Source organism: Protomyctophum parallelum (assembly GCF_964188405.1).
Source record: "Protomyctophum parallelum genome assembly, chromosome: 23".
In the NCBI taxonomy this organism is placed as follows: Eukaryota; Metazoa; Chordata; class Actinopteri; order Myctophiformes; family Myctophidae; genus Protomyctophum; species Protomyctophum parallelum.
The window spans coordinates 8,272,091-8,291,960 of record NC_139715.1 but is presented as its reverse complement, the minus strand read 5'-3'; the positions used below and the strand labels follow the sequence as shown (position 1 = coordinate 8,291,960).

Below are 19,870 nucleotides of genomic sequence, written 5' to 3'. Positions count from 1 at the left end.
GGAAGAAACAACATTGCATGACTGAGTGTGTACTATGTGGAAAGAGAGTTAACTCCATTTCCCATCAGCCCGTTGCAAAAATGGAAGGACGACCATAAAACGTCTTCCCAAAAGTGAGTTTACGTTTTTAAACTGACTTATTTAATCTTCGTAATAGTAGTTGTCTTTTATTTATTTTTATTAACACACTGATGCAGAATCTTGAATTAGCGCCTTATTTGCGTTGATATGTAGGCTATAGGCAAACGTTAGCTCTGGTGTTAGTTTTTAGTTGGCCCATTTCCGCACACGTTTTTCTCAGTCAGTCATTCTGAGTTTGTAAACAAGAAGAGAGAAACCAACCCAAACAAACATGTGTGAGAAGAAGACCTTCCAGCCTGTAAGCCATGTCATCTTCGACATGGACGGATTATTACTAGGTTAAAAAAATACACCATGTTTTATTGTCTATTACGTTTGTTTTTGTGGAAAAAGAACAGATTGCACAGACTGTTTGCAGCTGCCTAGCTGCTGCTGCCTGGCTGTCATTCAAGTCGGATCAGTTGCAGTCGTGGAGAAATTCATGCAGATCTGCAAGCCCACAACGCCTCGCGCTGCGACGCGTTGTGAGCTTGCAATGTAGAAATACTCTGTTACTTAAGCAAAAGTCTGGAATCATTCATTCAACATAATAGGCCTACTTGAGTAAAAGTATTGGTGTATGAAAATGTACTTCAAGTACCAAAAAAGTACTCTGGGTCATTATGCAGAATGTTCAATTTCACCGGTTTTCAAATGTATACACAGAGCATAGGTTAATGTATGTTTTTTTTTTTTAATAATCAAAATCTACAAAAGTTTTCCAATACTGGAGTGGAGTAAACGTACAATATTTGTCTCTGAGATTTTTGTAAATTTGTCCAATAATTGCCGACCTACAAGCTCACCACATGCCACAAGGTGACACATGGTGAGCATCTGCGATTGTAGGCGAACTTGGTGAAGAGATGGAAAAGAAACGTGCAGCACAGTTTACCTCAGGTCCATTTGAACTAGTATAGGCCTATTGCAGGCCTAAGTGGTTATGCTGAAGTGAGGACGGACGCGTTTTATTTAAACAATAACATTTATCTTCTCATTGATTAAATGAGATGAGGAAATGCATCTCCAGAGAGGCATCGAGTGCATTGAGTTGGAGAACAGCGATTGATCACTGGCTGATACTTGATTGATCACACGCACCAAAAATAGATGTGGGTGTGGTAATACACGGGTTCTCAAAATTGAAGTCCGGGGTACCCCTTGGGATCCTTGAGGTGGTTCCAGGGGGTCCCCAGCTAAATGTGTTAATGCAGCGTCACGATCATTGTAAACCATTATAACTATAACAATAATATATAATAATAATAATTGATATGTTAGCTATTCAAAACAATAGCAAATCTATGAGCTCAGTGCCTCACTTCGTACAGCGCTGCGAGCTTGTAAACCTGCAAAACAACAAAACTAAAAAAACCAATTCTTATTGGCACAAAAACTGTTCAGATGGGGGTAGTCTGTGTCTTATATCAATTTCTAGGCCCTTGACATGGACAAGGTTTGAGAACCACTGCAGCCAATTCATAACAATTCAATCTTTATATCTTTATTTCAGACCCAGGAATTATAACGCAATAAATTAACGGAAAATAACGGAAAGTAAAAAAGTAGAAATTCTCTCTACCGGTGTTGTCTTCTTCCTTGCAGACACAGAGAGGCTGTACACGGTGTCGTTCCAGGAGGTGTGTGACCGCTTCGAGAAGCGCTACACGTGGGAGGTGAAGTCGCAGGTGATGGGGATGAAGGCTCTGGACGCCACCCAGGTGATCTGTGACGAGCTCCGTCTGCCCATGACGGCCCAGGAACTACTCACTGAAACCAGGCGGATCCAGGAGAAGATATTCCCCTCTGCCCAACTCATGCCAGGTACAGTAGGCCTGTCACACTTTTTACAAATCATGCCAGGTTGTGTAGGCTACAAACCTTTTGCAAGTCAAGGACCCTTAATTTAACCCATTCTGACCTGAGATCAGATTCTAAAAATGTCTATTACATCCTGACAGTTTCATTATTAACCCATTCTGACCTGAGATCAGATTCTAAAAGTGTCTTAGATTTTTCAAAAATAGCAGACCTACAAGCTCGTATCGCGCCACTCGGTGGCGCGATATGAGCTTGTAGATCTGCTATTTTTCAATAGCTAAAGCATAACATGATGCTAACACCAACATGTGTATTTTGGTGCGGACCCCCCTCCATCTGAAAATGTTTTGTGCCCCCCCCAATAAAATGAATCCAAAGTCAACATTTTCAATATTTAAAAAAATATCAGATGTACAAGCACTGCAAGCTGTACATCATGACAGTGATGCTATTTGCTGGGGACCCCCGGCCTAGAACCTCTATTTATCTCTGTAAAATCCTCAGTGTTAATTTAACACAGATATTGTAGATGTAGATCAGCTATTTTCTAAATCATGTACCGAGTCAAATTATATGCCTCAACTTTAACTCCTTTAACACAATTCTAAATGCTTGTCAGGTTGGGCGGGGGGTCCTCAGTTAACACAATTAAGATTATTTTGGGGGGGTCACGGGCCCTGAAAGGTTTGACAACCACTGCATTAGACCCCTGCCTTGGAAGTGATGAAACCGCAATCCCACTGTTTTTATTGGGCTTAGTGTTTATTTTTTAGTGGGCTGTATATTTTCTTTCTTTTGCTGTTGCCAGCAGCCAGTTCCCACCTGATCCCATGTGGGACTCAGTCTTGATTGCTCCAGAGCATACAGTACAATGAGTACATACCAGTGTTGTTTTTGGCAGGCATTTTTTAGATTTAGTCAGTCTTAGTCTTTTGGAAAAATGCTTAATTAGTCTTAGTCAGTCTTAGTCATTTGAAAAAATGCTTAATTAGTCTTAGTCAGTCTTAGTCATTTCTATCCTTGATAGTTTTAGTCGACGGAAACTCCTAAGGGTTTTAGTCAGTTTTAGTCATTTTAGTAAAAGGTTTTAGTCCAGTTTGTCAAAAAATAAAAAGTCTTTAAATAAAATGTCTATAGCGTACAGGTATTAATTAGAGCTGGGACTCGATTAAAAAAAATTAATCTAATGAATCAGAGGCTTTGTAGTTAATCTCGATTAATCACATTTTAATCGCATATCATTATTTGACCCAAGAACTGTGAGAGAGCCATTTTTTTAATGGATTTTGGTATACTAGTGAATCAATGAATAGTGAATACATAAGTTTAACATTGTTTTTGTAGTAATAATATCTCAAAATTAATTTATATACAGCTTTTCTGAGTACCCAAAAATGCTTTACAAGGGGGACATGAATCAAAAACAACTTTATTAAAGGAAAAACACTAAGTAAATAAAAATAAATAGCTGGGGAAAGTAATATTGAAGGTTTGGATGGTGGGGGCATGTCTCTGAGAGTTTTGGGGAATGCATCCTACAGGGTTTGGGGGGGGGGGCTTCAATTGGTGCAGCAAATATGTGACATGACCATAAGAAAACACCTCTGTGTTTCTTCTGTGGACATACAGTAACAGCCATAGTAGATTTTACATTTTATTTGGCCATAACCGTTTAGTTAGAAACCATGTCATCTGGTCGGGTACTTGAACTGCTACTGGGAGTTGGAATAACGTTAGCTCTGATCCATAGTGTTAGAAGGAGGAAAGTAGGCTTTCACATCTTTTTTTATGTTAAAAACGAGGGGCTGCCTGCACAGCTTCCGCGGGTGTGAGTGAGGGGAAAGGATCAAATTAAGTGCCATAGAACTCATGAGTCCTAACTACACTATGGACCAGAGCTACTGTTGTTGATTGACGTTAGCTTCCAGGCTAGGCTCGGTGCAACATGTTTCGCATTGAGCCGACACTGGAGGCTTGACGAGGTGCGGTGATATGTGAATTCTTTATTGAATAATTGCACACAACTGTGCTGTAATCCACGCTATCATCGGATAGCCTTTTAAATCCTATTTCCAATCCACGGGGACAAGCAAAGTGATCATAGCGGTGCCGGCTTCCCCCAGTCTGGTGGTGGTCTGAAGAGGACACGCACACAGAGTCGAAATGGGACGGTGTGTGTGTGTGTGTGTGTGTGTGTGTGCATGCATGCAGATGGGCGTGACCAACTAGGAAAGGAGACTGGAGAGGAGGATAGCGGCGAGTGCAGTGACATTATTGGCGGAACATTTTCATGCATTTAAAACTTTGTTCGTCAAAATCCACTAACATTTTCGTGTAGCCTCGTCTTGTCAACAATAACACACACACGTCTCGTTTTAGTCAGTCTTAGTCCTGGAAAAAGGGGCGTTGACGTCGTCATTTACGTTATCGTCAGTCCTGACGAAAACAACACTGGTACATACATACCTTGAATAATAACTGCCAGCTTGCATAACATCTTTAAGTAGAGCTTTGGAAAAGCTGCAGATACTGCCTAAAATATTAGCATTGCGGTACTACAGTATGCCAGTCTATGCCTGATAACTATGTGATGTTTATTTATGGAAGAAGCTGTGGAGAAGGTTTAGTCACAGTCAGTCAGTCAGTCAGTCGGTCTCTGTGCCAAACACACTGCAGTCCAACAAGTCCCCTCGACTCCCAAATACAAACATGTCTGTCTCCATGATGGTGGCAGAGTGACATAAATTGAACGAGTGACTCTGGTGTTCATTAACCCATTCTGACCTGAGATCAGATTCATACGAGGTTTCCGCCGGACACACACTGGTCTGATGAACCCATTCTGACCTGAGATCAGATTCTAAAAATGTCAGTCGCTCTTCGATTTTTCAAAAATAGCAGACCTACAAGCTCGTATCGCGCCACTCGGTGGCGCGATATGAGCTTGTAGATCTGCTATTTTTAAATAGCTAAAGCATAACATGATGCTGACACCAAAATGGGTGCCCGTTCAGAATGGGTTAAATACCAGAAGCATTTTGGTGGTGTCTGAACGTCAGTGTGGATCATACCTTTTCATGTCAAGGACCCCCAAATGGTGTATTTTGGCGCGGAACGCCCACACAAACTATATTTTGTGCCAGGGACCTCCAGAAGCAAAGATTTGAGTTAAAATGGCTTTAAAGATATTATTATTCAAAGAAGGTTTTCAGTACTTTTTTTTTCAAATAGCAGATCTACAAGCTATTTCTGAATAGGCAAAGTATAAAATAAGGCTTAATCTAACAATATAAATGAAGAAATGTCTGTATGTCCTAGCCCCCTTGCTCCCCCCTCACTTATCCCATTCTGACCGGGCACCCATTTTGGTGTCAGCATCACGTTATGCTTTATCTATTGAAAAATAGCAGATCTACAAGCTCATATCGCGCCACCGAGTGGCGCGATACGAGCTTGTAGGTCTGCTATTTTTTGAAAAATCGAAGAGCGACTGACATTTCTAGAATCTGATCTCAGGTCAGAATGGGTTCATCAGACCAGTGTGTGTCCGGCGGAAACCTCGTATGAATCTGATCTCAGGTCAGAATGGGTTATTTATTATTTGCGTTTATTTGCATTTTCCCACAGTTACACCCTTACTGCGCATGTGTGGTTGCGTTACACCATCATTTGTTGAATATCGAATTTTGGCGCAGGCCACCTGACACTCCAAGCCTGATAACAACACTGCCTCACATGCACTCACAGCAACTCACAGCTGTATGTTTTTGGATGCCTACGTCTCTACATTGCTCCATTTCACCTAAAAAAAAAACACGGACTCTCCTGTACTGACCACGTTGAAGCGAACGCCTGCAAACAAATTGCTTCTGTGTGTCCTGGATGGGGCGCGTGCGTGTGTGTGTGGTGTGAATATATATTCGAACGGACTAGTGTGTTTAAACTTTAGTAAGTCTTTAGTAACTCTGAGGAGGACCCCCTAGGGTTCCCGGACCCCCTGTTGAAGACCCCTGGTTTAGAATGTTGAACATTCTATGCATAATGTTTGCACAGCTTACCAGTTTGAGTTCAGTGTGTGTCATTTACACAAACCCGATTCACTTCACTTAAGTACTTTGTTGATTTATTAATGAGATAAACTTTTATTTTGGCTGGCTTTCACTCCAAAGGCCAGCGCTCTTGTTACCATAGCGACGACTGGTAATATTTGCATACTCTGCAAACAAATTTCGCGGTACTTAAACACCATCTCCAATTATGTTGTTGACAGTGTCACAGTCATAATTAAGAGTATACAAGTATAACACATTCAAGTCTTTCTTGATCGTTGGTGGAAAAAGTAGGCTACTCCTAGATTATTTTGTATGTAAAGTAAGTATCAATACTGCAATGTTATGAGTAAATGTCCGGTAATCAAAATGTACAAAGTAATGTACAAATCACCGTTATGGGGTTTGTGGCAGTAAAGCTGGGCATCTCTCTCTCTCTCTCTCACACACACACACACACACTTCTGCCAGTGATCACCCTCCCCTGTGCCAATGTTGGCACCCGTGTCTAAGGTTGCCTAGTAGCCTACCCAGGGCTCGACGCTTAGCATTTTTCCAAGTAGCACGTGTGCGCCTAAGTTGAAAAATCTAGTAGCACACAAATTATTTTAGGAGCACGATGAAAAGTTATCAAATAATGTGTTTTTGAGGGGCGCTAGCCCCTCCTATATACAGCTTTAGTCCCCACACGTCTCAATATTTTCCATTGACAATGAACGGAGAAATTAGGTCAAAATTCCAATAATTATGACGTAAATTAAACCATGATGTATGATGATAAGAGTGCCCCTCACTTCACACAGGTGTGATTCTTCTTTAATAAAGTGATATGAGGTAGGGGCAGGCAATATGACAAAATATTATATCACAATATAATTTCAGAAATGATCACAATATTGATATTCATCTGGATATCAGATTTTTTTTATATAATCTATATAATCAATTTGTTTTTATACTGATAGACTATTAGTTTGGTATGCAGAATTGCAGATAGATAGATAGTCAATTCATTTTATGAATGGATGGACAGACAGACAGACTATCCGTTTTTATCTTGCTGTTCCATCATGTGAGTGTGACATTTAGACAGTGCAGAGGCTACTCAATGGTGAATTAGTATTGTAACATTCTCCTTGGCTCTGACTGCTTCAGTTCAGACAGAACATCGGACATATAGGCTACACCTTGGCGTGGTGGAAGGAGGTGGTGGGGGGATCTTTGCCTTTTTTACGTTGCTCGTTATGCAGGCCAGTGAGGCCACTGACTAGCTCTGGTCCATAGCTCTAGTCTAATGCGTTGCATGTAGAGTTATGGACCTGAGCTAGCCACTGACTAATAATATATCCAGCCAGGTCGGTCATTCGTATTGTGCTGCGCACACGCTTTTAGCGAGGTGCTAAGCAAGGGTTGTTTTGGTATACCAATCAATCAGTCTACTCCATGTGCGTGTGCACAGCACTCTTTACGTGCGCGGCTGCACGCTGTTTCACCCACGTTTGGTTAAAAGTTATATCAAGTGATGTTTTAACATTACAAACTTTCTAAATAACTTTAGTATTCAACGTGTCGGGGTCCTGGCAACTCCTTCTGTCTTCTGTGCTACCCTGCTGCGTTCGCTCCGCTGCTCAGTGCTGACGGGGAAAAGAACTGAGCAGCAACAGAGGGAGGGGCTGGGCGGTGGGAGCAAAGGGGACAGATCTCCAAATGAACGCCGCATTGAGCCTCGACACGTTGTTAGCTTGTAGCTCTGCTCTTTTTGGCGAACGACACCGCCGTTCAGAAATATAGATTTAGGTATAGAACCGCGACTATAGAATGTGCACTTGCTGTAGACAGAGACTTCTCTTTATCACGATTGAATGGTCAAATCCTGTAGTCGCACCTGTGCGACAAATTTAATTTTACAACTCGCACAGTGATATTTTTAGTCGCAAATGCGAGTACCTAGTCGCACTGTCGAGCCCTGAGCCTACCCCAGTACCCCTGCTTTATAGTACAGTGAGAATGTGTTGACTTTCTTTTTAATTTGTGTATTATTGTCCGTTATCTTTTTCCCAAAGGTGTGGACAGGTTAGTTCGCCACCTCCGGGACAGCGGCGTGCCCGTGGCGGTGTGCACCAGCTCGGCGGGCGCCACCTTCCAGATGAAGACCAGCCGTCACGGGGCCTTCTTTGACCTCTTCAGCCACATCGTGCTCGGAGACGACCCCGACGTGAAGGCCGCCAAACCCCAGCCGGACCCCTTCCTGGTGTGTGCCGGTCGCTTCAGCCCTCCCGCTGCTCCGGGGAAGGTAAGGAACGACGAGAATTAACTACCGTAATTTACTCACAGAGTTTCTCTGTAGAACAGCCTGCAGCCAACTGCCGGCGTTTTTTGAAGCGTTCCTTCTAATCTCTCAAGACCCACAGAATATTGTGTTCTGTAAACACCAAGTATCTCAAAAGAAAGGAGAGCGTCTCTACTTTCAAGAACAAAACGTGTTACCGCAATGTTCTGTTCTTCAGTTATTGGCTGTTTGTTGGGAACAGAAAGCAGAGCAAATGTTATTTTTATAAATCCTATATCTGAACCGGCTTGGTTTTGTCCTCTCATCCAGAGGCTGTAGGTTGCGGAAGAGCGCTTTCTATCGTAAACACTAAAAACGTATGACGTATGTCAATGCCGGTTAACCGCTGGATTTGAAATTCTATTGGTTCTGGTGACTGATATTGTCCTTCTAATGCATGCGTATCTGAATGTATCAAGTGAAATATACCTTTTAAGGAAGTCAAACTTTTCTTTTGTTTCTCCAGCATTGTTTGGCAGGTCTTCCTGCCAAAACCGAACAAAGTCCTCAGAGGACAAAGACTGTTTTGTACTTGCTTGCAGCTCCACTATGAGTTGTGACCTTTAGACCCTGCCCACAGTGTTAGAACGGCCTGTGACTTCACTGCTCCGCTGTTTGTTTAGACAGTATGAACCTCTGGCGTGCTCTGCCTCTGACATAATTTAGTCTCTGACCTTTCGTCCTTTCCGGTGGTGGTCAAAACACGTAACACCTTTCATATCAGGATGTGATGACCATAATAGACTATTAGAATAATGGGATAACCCATCTCCCATTGCCAACCCCAGTCAGAGTTAGGAGTTTGAAGAATGCAAAATTATGTGCAGGATTTAATGGTGCGACGGCACTTCACTTAACCGACTAATAATAAAACTTTTTGGAATATTTCATTTTAAAAGAACAACAACATTCTCTCTCACACACAGTGCCAGTGATCACCTTCCCCTGTGCACTTTCTGGTGGTGACAGACATGGTGAGCAAAGCACGTGCAACCTCCGTTGATTTGGTTGAGAGGGCGGAGGTGTTCGCACCTCCGAACCCATTACGACCTGAGGCCGACTCTAAAAAAACGTCTCTGTCGGATGAAAACCTCTGGATTCCAATTCAAAAATAGCAAATCGACAGGCTCAAAACGCACGCTTGTAGTCTGACTAATCGCACATAGTGTTCACGACACGGTCCCTGCCGTGATGCTGATCGTCCTGAACCTGAACTTTGTGGGGAAAAGGCACCTACTTTGTTCGCTTGCTCTTCCGCGACGTCGTCGTTTTATACTTAACTGACCTGCAGAAGGCAAAGGGAACGAATAAGGAGTTCTAGTTGAAGTGTGCGGTGCTGCTGTGGGCTTTGTGGGCCAGGGGATATCGCAGCTGTCAATTCTGGTCAGGTCACACATTAAGTTATTCAGGTTCTCTTAAAGAGAGTGCCGCAGTGCAGGACAACAAAGGTTTTCCACCACAAATAGCAGTGGTTTGAAAAAGTACACACATTTTTTCGCATTGCAACTTTTCAGGAATAGAAAGCCTACAGTTTCTATTAGCTTGGATTCCCCATCGATGATGTCACTGGTGGATGCGTTTGAGTAGAAAACATTGTGCCATTTTATCATGATTATTAGTGAGGACCTATTATATGAAGATGGGTTGAAAAGTGGTGAAGTGGTCCTTTTAAGTAAAAATATCAATACTACAATGTAGAAATACTCCGTTACACTTTACAAGCTAAAGTCTGGTATTCAAAATATACTCGAGTACATGTACAGTAGTATTGGTATCACCGATTCAGTGACATAAAATCAACCCCTGCCCTTATTACCATTATCAGTAACAACAGTTGTGGGCGTGGCTTAAGTTTAGGAGGGTGGCGCAAAGGTGGGTGTGGCCACATTCCTCCTAGTATAATCTTAACCCATTCTGAACGGGCACCCATTTTGGTGTCGGCATCATGTTATGCTTTAGCTATTGAAAAATAGCAGATCTACAAGCTCATAGCGCGCCACCGAGTGGCGCGCTACGAGCTTGTAGGTCTGCTATTTTTGAAAAATCAAAGAACGACTGACATTTTTTAGAATCTGATCTCAGGTCAGAATGGGTTGATCAGACCAGTGTGTGTCCAGTGGAAACCTCGTATGAATCTGATCTCAGGTCAGAATGGTATAATCATAATACCTGATGATCATGTTTTAGGGAGGGAAAAATCGGGTAATAGGGTTAACTTAGTAGTCGGACAACGCGACCAACGCCACGTCGACTACACACAGCAACGGCAACTACTGACTCCATTGCATGCAACAGCAACCACTGACTCCATTGCATGGTCTTGATAAGTAACCTACGTACTGGTTGATATAATGGGTTTGATAACATTCGAATCCGCTACCTTGGGGGAGAATATGACGAGTTGAGAAATCTCGTCAGTGGCAGTCAATGACTTTTTAACGGAGAGATGCAACGTCGAGTCATTGCAACCCGCCACAATCACAAAACATAAAAGGCGGGGGTGAAATAATTGAAAATGATTGAGACGTTGCAGCAATGTGTGTGTGTGTGTGTGTGTGTGTGTGTGGAGTTTCTTTTTTCCCCTCTCTCTCTCTCTCTCTCTCTCTCTCTATCTCTTCCTCCCCCAGCTTAATTTAGCAGAGAAATATCTCCCTGTAATAGATATATCCTCACCGCGCCGCTTCACATCTCACCGGGAAGCTACAAATAGGTCTGCCTGTGGCACAGTGCACACCTGTTTTTTCTAATGTGGAGCCAGGCGCAGTTAGGGCTGGCATTCTTCTTGATGAGATATGAGGCTCAGAGGAAGAGGAGGGAATCGACAGAGTACTCAGTGTGGAATAACCAATGATGATGCGTCACTCCCTCGCCCTGGCTCCGTGACAAGGAGAGAGAGAGAGAGAGAGAGAGAGACGTATTGGCATCACCATTTTCAAAATATTATAAACACCAAAAGTAAAAGTAGACTATACTACTTGGTTTCAATAAATTAACCCATTCTGACCTGAGATCAGATTCTAAAAATGTCTATTACATCCTGACAGTTTCATTATTAACCCATTCTGACCTGAGATCAGATTCTAAAAGTGTCTTCGATTTTTCAAAAATAGCAGACCTACAAGCTCGTAGCGCGCCACTCGGTGGCGCGCTATGAGCTTGTAGATCTGCTATTTTTCAATAGCTAAAGCATAACATGATGCTGACACCAAAATGGGTGCCCGTTCAGAATGCGTTAACCCAGTACATTTTACTGGGTTCAAACTGACACAACTGACACTGACACGAAATGATGATCTGTTTGAAAAATAGAAAGATAGGCCTCCTTCTTATACTGTATATTATGCCTGAGTCCTTCCAATAAAAGCCTTATTATACCAAGTTACCCACTACAGTTGAAACAAATTCAAGCGCTATGTGAGGATTTACAGTAGGTAACTAGTAACTAGAGTTTTCAAATAATTGTAGTGGAGTAAAAGTACAATAGTTGTTTCTGAGACGGTAGCGGAGTACTGTAGTAGCAAAAGTATTGACAATTGGAAATACTCTGGTAAAGTAAAAAATAATAATATATATATTACATCCAGATTCTACGATCGCACACATTATTTTGTCTGTAGGGTCTAATCACAACCTTGACACTGTCTAGCTACTGTGCTATCACAAGCTCCAGTAAATGACTCAGCCACCACTAGACTGTGTTCATGTCGTGACGAGGTGTGTGGGAAGACGGTGGAAGTCAAGACAGCCACACATCATTGACGCAGTGCTGTCGAACTCCCACACTATAAACTATTACAGGCTGTGAGCGACATACTTTCTCCTACGGATCGCTCGCCTGCTTGCTGTTCACAAAACGAGTCACGTCACATCACCATCGTCATTATAGATGTGAGTGGAACCTCTAGAAGTCGAGGTGTTGATGTGGATGAAGTTATTACACAGACACAATGATGATTCGTGGGCGTGTAGAACATAATATTGTGTTTCAGTTACTGTTAATTGTATTGCTACCAATGTGAAGTGGCGACATTAGGAAACATCTGCCAGGTTCGCCTTGATGACACGACTATGGAGATAATGTGCACCAATTTGCGTGATGTTTCCCGGTGGTGCTATAAAACGTGCAACGTGTGAACATTTGCGGCAATCGTACGCTGATTGGAGTCCCTGATTGGCTAACCTGACCCGGTCAGCTTAATCGTAGATGTTTCTCAGTTCTGAATCGCTGCAGCAAAGCACATTTAGGGATGGAACGGCAGGAATCATGCCCACAAACACCTCCCTGTCCCTGGAGTGTGAACCGATGCTGCACATGTCAGCATCCTAGTCATGTAGACGCCAACATCATTCTAATACAGAGAAACTCTTAACCCATTCTGACCTGAGATCAGATTCATACGAGGTTTCCGCCGGACACACACTGGTCTGATGAACCCATTCTGACCTGAGATCAGATTCTAAAAATGTCAGTCGCTCTTCGATTTTTCAAAAATAGCAGACCTACAAGCTCGTATCGCGCCACTCGGTGGCGCGATATGAGCTTGTAGATCTGCTATTTTTCAATAGCTAAAGCATAACATGATGCCAACACCAAAATGGGTGCCCTGTCAGAATGGGTTAAGAGGAGAGAGCAGGGACACTGAACCCTACATTGCCTCCAATGAGTCGGTCGGTGTGAGCTCGCCACCATTGGTGTGTGAATGTGGGAAGTGAGGACGCTGGCGTCGACTGTTCGCCGCTTCACCTCCCAATGTATGAATGAATGAACCATTGTAAGCGCTTTGATGCACGTAGTGCATAGAAAAGCGCCATACAAATGCAATTCATTATTATACTGGTCCATTTGGTTCCATCTGTACACTCTCAGAGTTAAATTAACATAGATTTTACAATATAAATTGGGGGTCACAGAGATAGAAATTAAATGAGGGTTCGTAGACTAATGGATATCAAACTGGAGGTCCTTGAAATGAAATTAAAATAGTTGAGAATCACTGCTAGAGCCGTGCAAATCTTCTCTTATGGGGGTCAATGGCATACCTCTTCAAATGGGAGGCTAATTCGTGTCAATTTGGGGGTCCTTGACATGAAAAAGTTTGGGAACCGGCGAACCGCTGCTCTACTTTGTCAAATGACAGTGACACACAAATGTGGCACAAATGTGTACCAACGTCCTGATGTCACTCGTTCATCACCTGGTTCACAGAACTTAATATTTTTCCTAATAAAGAAACTTGAATCACCATTTCTATCTCTGGGACCCCAATGTATATTAATGTTAATTTACTGTAACTCTGAGAGTGTAAAATGGAACCGTTAGAGTCAATTCGGTTCCATTTTTCCAGCCCTACTTCAAAGTGCGGGGGAAACTCGGGGGGGGGGGGGGGGGAGGGGGGGGGGAGAGAGAGAGAGAGAGAGAGAGAGAGAGAGAGAGAGAGAGAGAGAGAGAATTTATCACAACTCAACACAGCTCTAGATGAGAATGGAGATTTGTGTTAAAGGTGTGTGTGAGTGTGCATGTGCGTGCGTGCGTGTGTGTGTGTGTGTGTGTGTGTGTGTGTGTGTGTTCTGCTGGAGTGAGATTAATGAAACATGAAAGGCTTGCTATAGCACATGTTCAAACTTCACACACATACGCACACACACACACACACACACACACACGCACACACACAATCACACATGCACGCAAAGGGAAACCTAGTTCCGTTCTTTATCATTAATCATACATGGCATTACTCCAAAGGATGGCTTTGTAACCTCCATATTCAAATCAGGTACAATTAAAGAAATGAACTTCTCTTTTCTTTTTTTTTTCCTAGCTCACATGTGAAATTGGCCTATTAACCACACAGAGCCCTGTTTTATACTGCGTCAATTTGAAAATATAGGAGAACAAGGTTCAAGGTTCTTTATTATTTGTCTCCCGAGGAAGAAATGTGTCTTAGACAAAGGGCCCGCATACAAGCGTAGCCCTTATGTCCATGTCGCCGTACATATCAGCTTTTTCTAGCTGGACATTTACCCCCAGGATGCTGGAGGTTGAAAATATGTGGTTTAAGAAAATACGCTTTGGGTTTATTCGATGAATTGAAATTGAAAACTGGTGCTGTCCAGGGTTGCCATATCCACGTACTGTGACTTTGTTACTGTGACTTTGTTTTTCTGTAAAATCACTTAAATATTCGTACTTGCTTTTTATTATTGTATTTTTTGTTGTTGCTGGTTTCTAAAGTGTAGTTGCTTAATTGGGCTTGTTTCCTAATATTTAGATTCTTACATATTTTCATGTCCATGGAACCCCAAATCTATATTTTATGCTAGCGACCCCCCCATACAAGGTTTGTATAGTTACAATGTTTTAGGAAATATAGCAGATCTCTGAGCTCGCGACGCGCCACGATGCAAGTATCATCATGCAACACATGAGCTTGTAGATCATTTTCAAATAGCCGATGTTTGTAGGGTTCAAGTGGTTCAGTGTGTGTGTGTGTACGAGAATGCTACGTACAGCACACCTTATAGTGGTACCGGTCGAACAGCAGAATAATCTAAATAGTAGTCTAGGTCTAGGTCTAGGTCTAGGTTCCGGTGGCAGTTACCTGCCACCGGAACATTGGGTTATTTTTACTTAAAAATAAAAAATATTGTCACTTTGGCAACCAGTGTGTGCGGCCAATACTGTGGGTGTTATGTGGCCTACAGTTGCTTCTTCTGGGGTGGTTTTCTGTGGAAGCTGCTTTCTCTCATTCAAGGCACGCTGGCAGCTGAGAGAGAGAGAGAGAGCCCCTCTCGGCCGCAGGGAGCTTTGGAACTGCAGAATAATGATGTTGCAACAACAAGGCAAAGTTGATTCACACACATACACACACACACACACACACACACACACACACACACACACACACACACACACACACACACACACACACACACACACACACACACACACACACACACACACAGTCACACACACACACACACACACACACACACACACAGGCTATAGGGTTCGGTGGTCCTCGAGGATTATCGCTGGTGGTCCACAGTAGAACCGTAGACAGTTTTCTACCTCTGGTCTGCTTTAAGGCAGGACTCCAGAGAAGAAGGGAAGATATAACCTCATTGTCAGCTCTGTAGCAGTGGTCGGCAAACTGATCTTCTGGATCGGAGTAGTGAAGAAACACGGGGAAGGTTGCTGTATATTAGATCAGTCGATGGGTGGCTCTTCCAAGACAGATTTTGCGCTCTCATTAGAAGGCGGGTGTAAGTGCCATCCAACCGTTTCTCTAGTTTCTTTATGTCCATGTCTCGGAGCCATACAGTAGAATCGGCTCAACCGTCGTCGTCCTAAATATGTTTTACTTTTAACATCTTACTAAGCTGGGATGACCAGATCTTATGCATGTCATGAAAAGAGTTTTATTAATCCCACGCCTGCCCACTTGGATTTCTGACCACTCCCGCCCGCTCCCGCATTGATTTCATTCTTTGACCGCCCGCAGTGAACGCCGTTCCCATCCCGCAACACAAAATTAACCCATTCTGACCTGAGATCAGATTCATACGAGGTTTCCGCCGGACACACACTGGTCTGATTAAACCATTCTGACCTGAGATCAGATTCTAAAAATGTCAGTCGCTCTTCGATTTTTCAAAAATAGCAGACCTACAAGCTCGTATCGCGCCACTCGGTGGCGCGATATGAGCTTGTAGATCTGCTATTTTTAAATAGCTAAAGCATAACATGATGCTGACACCAAAATGGGTGCCCGGTCAGAATGGGTTAAGTCCTGCACCATCCCGCAATTTTACAGTCACCTGGAATGTTTGTGTTAGTCTAGTTTCAGTCGACTAAATATCATATGATTTTAGTCGACTCAATCTGCAGTTGATTTTGGCGTCGTAATGCCTGCTGATTTTACACTTATTTTTAACCTGAGCGCAACCAAACATAAAATGATCTCTTCTCCACTATAGTCCCTCCCTAACCTTTTAGTATAGTTTATATTTGTCGACGAAACTGTCAGTATATCTAGTCATAGTTCTTGTGATCATTCAGCTTAGTTTTTTGTTTTGTTTTGTCCGTGAAAAAAAAGTAGTCAACGAACATATTTCATCATGGTTTTCTGTTGACGAAATCAACACTGGTTGAGAGAACCCCTGGTGTTTGAGCCCCCTGCAGGGGTGCTACCACCAGTACACCCCAGTATGGTGCCACCCCCAGCAGTCCCTGGTCTGCTTCCAAACGGATGCTGCTCCCCGTAGAGTTTCCCCGCGGCGAGTCGGCACCGTGCCACAAAACAAGCGCGGGGATTCTTTCAAGCGGTGCCAACGGCACAGCGACCACCCCACCGCACCGCCCCCCCGTCCCGCTCTGCCCCAGGTCCCCGAGCTGCCTCCTGACCCCCGAGGCTATCCCCTCCAGGGTTTGCCTCAATAAAATCGGGAAAGCGTCTGTGTGATTTTAGATTTTAGCTATATACTGTACCTATATAGCAGGGGTCGGCAGCTTTGACGATGGAGGGGGCCACTATATTTCCACACTCACTCCAGAGGGGCCACATTACATATACTGTCGTAGCAAAAATAGCCAATCTACAAGCTCAAAACGTGTCGCACTGTGACGTGTTTTGAGCTTGTAGATCTTTTTTTGAGTGGTGCAACCACTCCCTTATGGAGCTATGTGTGTGGGTGGGTGGCTGGCTGTGTCTGAGCACGAAAACAGCATGGTTGTTTTTCACCACCTGTGCGCAACCTAACACACACGCACATTTTAACTGTATGTATGATGTATTTCGCGGGTGTGCCAGTACAGTAAGCAGGGGTTCTCAACGTTTTTGGCTGGGGACCACCGGAAATGCTTTGGCCGTGTCTCGCGACCCCCCTCCCCAACCCCAATATAAATTGACCGTCACAATAACCTTAATAATAGTGAAAATACATCATAAATAAATACTGAAATCAGATATAATCATCATCACTATGTAAACTCTTAATTTCCATTTTCCAGCCATTCAGTTGCAAAAAGAAAAAGTTATTTTATTTGTATTTTTTCACCAAAATAACTTGGTGACCCACGGGTTGATAACCCCTGCAGTACAGCACAGCACAGCACAGTACAGTACAGTACAGTAGAGGGTACAGTAGAGGGACCCCACACGGTAACTCTGTCATTTCTCAACCGTTTCAGACGCGGGGCGGCATGCCGGAACCGGCCCGGCCCCCTGGGCGCATTCTTGGGGGTCTGGATGTTCCGGGGACCCCCACAGGGTAACTCTGTCACACCCCCCCCCGGGACCCCCACACGGAGTTGCACCACTCACTTCACACGGTGTGATTTTTTTCTATATTTGAATTGAAATCCTGAATATTTTTTTATGCTTATGTTAACTTTATGAACTTAACCCATTCTGACCGGGCACCCATTTTGGTGTCGGCATCATGTTATGCTTTAGCTATTTAAAAATAGCAGATCTACAAGCTCATATCGCGCCACCGAGTGGCGCGATACGAGCTTGTAGGTCTGCTATTTTTGAAAAATCGAAGAGCGACTGACATTTTTAGAATCTGATCTCGGGTCAGAATGGGTTCATCAGACCAGTGTGTGTCCGGCGGAAACCTCGTATGAATCTGATCTCAGGTCAGAATGGGTTAAATACAAATACATAATACAATAACATTTTAATACTAAGCTACTAATAGACGCGGGTCATGTTTGCATGTTTGGAATTGTTAACAGCTGAAATCAATACTATATCAGTATTGCAACCTGAGGGCCGCATTACGTGAAGGTGGGGGCCGCATGTGGCCCCCACCTTTGCCCATGTATGCTATATATAGCAACACAAGTGTTTTGAAAACTCTTATGGCCCTATGGCGTGCCCTATGTTGTGCCTTACCCTTTATCCTTAAACTTATTTGCCATATTTTACTATCTTGCAAAACATTTGTAAATAGTCCAACTAGCCGATCTACATTGACACGTTGTGAGGAAAAAATAGGTTTTGAGTGCCACTGATTTAGAATTTAGAATCGGCCCTCAGTCAGGTGTGAATGGCTTAAAATATTATTTAACCCATTCTGACCTGAGATCAGATTCATACGAGGTTTCCGCCGGACACACACTGGTCTGATTAACCCATTCTGACCTGTGATCAGATTCTAAAAATGTCAGTCGTTCTTCGATTTTTTTCAAAAATAGCAGACCTACAAGCTCGTATCGCGCCACTCGGTGGCGCGATATGAGCTTGTAGATCTGCTATTTTTCAATAGATAAAGCATAACATGATGCTAACACCAAAATGGGTGCCCGGTCAGAATGGGTTAAAGATAGAAGCAGCTAACGCCGCGAGTAAGGAAATCAGAAATCAGAGAGGCCAAGGCTGACTACAGGAGGAAGATCGAGGACCATCTGGACAGCAACAACAGCAGGCAGGTGTGGCAGGGAGTCCAGCAGCTTACCAACTACAGGACTACCGTCGGAGCTGTCGAGGGTGACGTCTCGTTGGCAGAGGAGCTAAACACCTTCTTTGCCCGCTTCGAGGCAGAGCCACCGGAGGCAGCAACGTCACACCCCACGGTCCACAGCAGCTTCACCTTCACAGTGGAGGAGCACGAGGTGAGGCGCACGCTGCGGGCCATCAACCCGAGGAAGGCTGTGGGTCCTGACGGCATCACTGGACGTGTACTGAAGGACTGCGCGGACCAGCTGGCTGGGGTCTTCACCAAGATCTTCAACCAGTCCCTCGCCCAGTCCACTGTCCCACTCTGTCTGAAATCCTCCACCATAGTCCCCCTGCCCAAGAAGCGCAACATCTCCAGTCTAAATGACTACCGGCCAGTCGCACTCACACCAGTGGTGATGAAGTGCTTTGAGAAGCTGGTCCGGGGTCACATCACATCACTCCTGCCCCGTGGCTTTGACCCCCACCAGTTCGCTTACAGGGCAAATAGATCCACAGAGGACGCCGTGGCCACAGCCCTCCATGCTGCACTGTCCCACCTGGAGCAGCAGGGGAGCTACGCGCGGATGCTCTTTGTGGACTTTAGCTCTGCTTTCAACACCATCCTCCCCCACAGACTGGTGGATGTTCTGGGGGAACTGGGTTTTCCACACAACACCTGCATGTGGATTAAAAGCTTCCTGTCTGGTCGCAGTCAGAGGGTGAGAGTGGGACAGCACATGTCTACGTCCCTCAGCCTCAGTACCGGCTCCCCACAGGGCTGTGTGCTGAGTCCGCTGCTCTACACCCTCTACACACACCAATGCACCCCCGCCCACCGCAGCAACACCATGGTGAAGTTCGCGGATGACACCACAGTAGTAGGGCTCATCTCCAAGGGAGATGAGTCAGCCTACAGGGATGAGGTGGTGCAGCTGACGGACTGGTGCAGAGAGAACAACCTGCTCTTGAACACATCCAAGACCCAGGAGCTGGTCATAGACTACAGGAGGAAGAAAACAGTCATTCCACCCCTGTTCATTAATGGGGACTGTGTGGAGAGGGTGTCCTCTTGCCGGTTTCTGGGAGTCCACATGGAGGAGGGC

General features: G+C 44.1%; 1 protein-coding gene across 1 annotated transcript in view; it reads left to right on the top strand.

The window, feature by feature from the left end:
* Positions 1-289: 289 nt before the first annotated feature.
* pudp (pseudouridine 5'-phosphatase) overlaps positions 290-19,870 on the top strand; it is a 51,829-nt gene continuing 32,248 nt past the window's right edge. Inside the window, exons 1-3 of the mRNA XM_083758326.1 lie at positions 290-419; positions 1,726-1,944; positions 8,054-8,283. Coding sequence (XP_083614452.1) covers positions 353-419; positions 1,726-1,944; positions 8,054-8,283 — 516 coding nt within the window. The 5' untranslated portion in view covers positions 290-352. The remainder of the gene's footprint in view (positions 420-1,725; positions 1,945-8,053; positions 8,284-19,870) is intronic.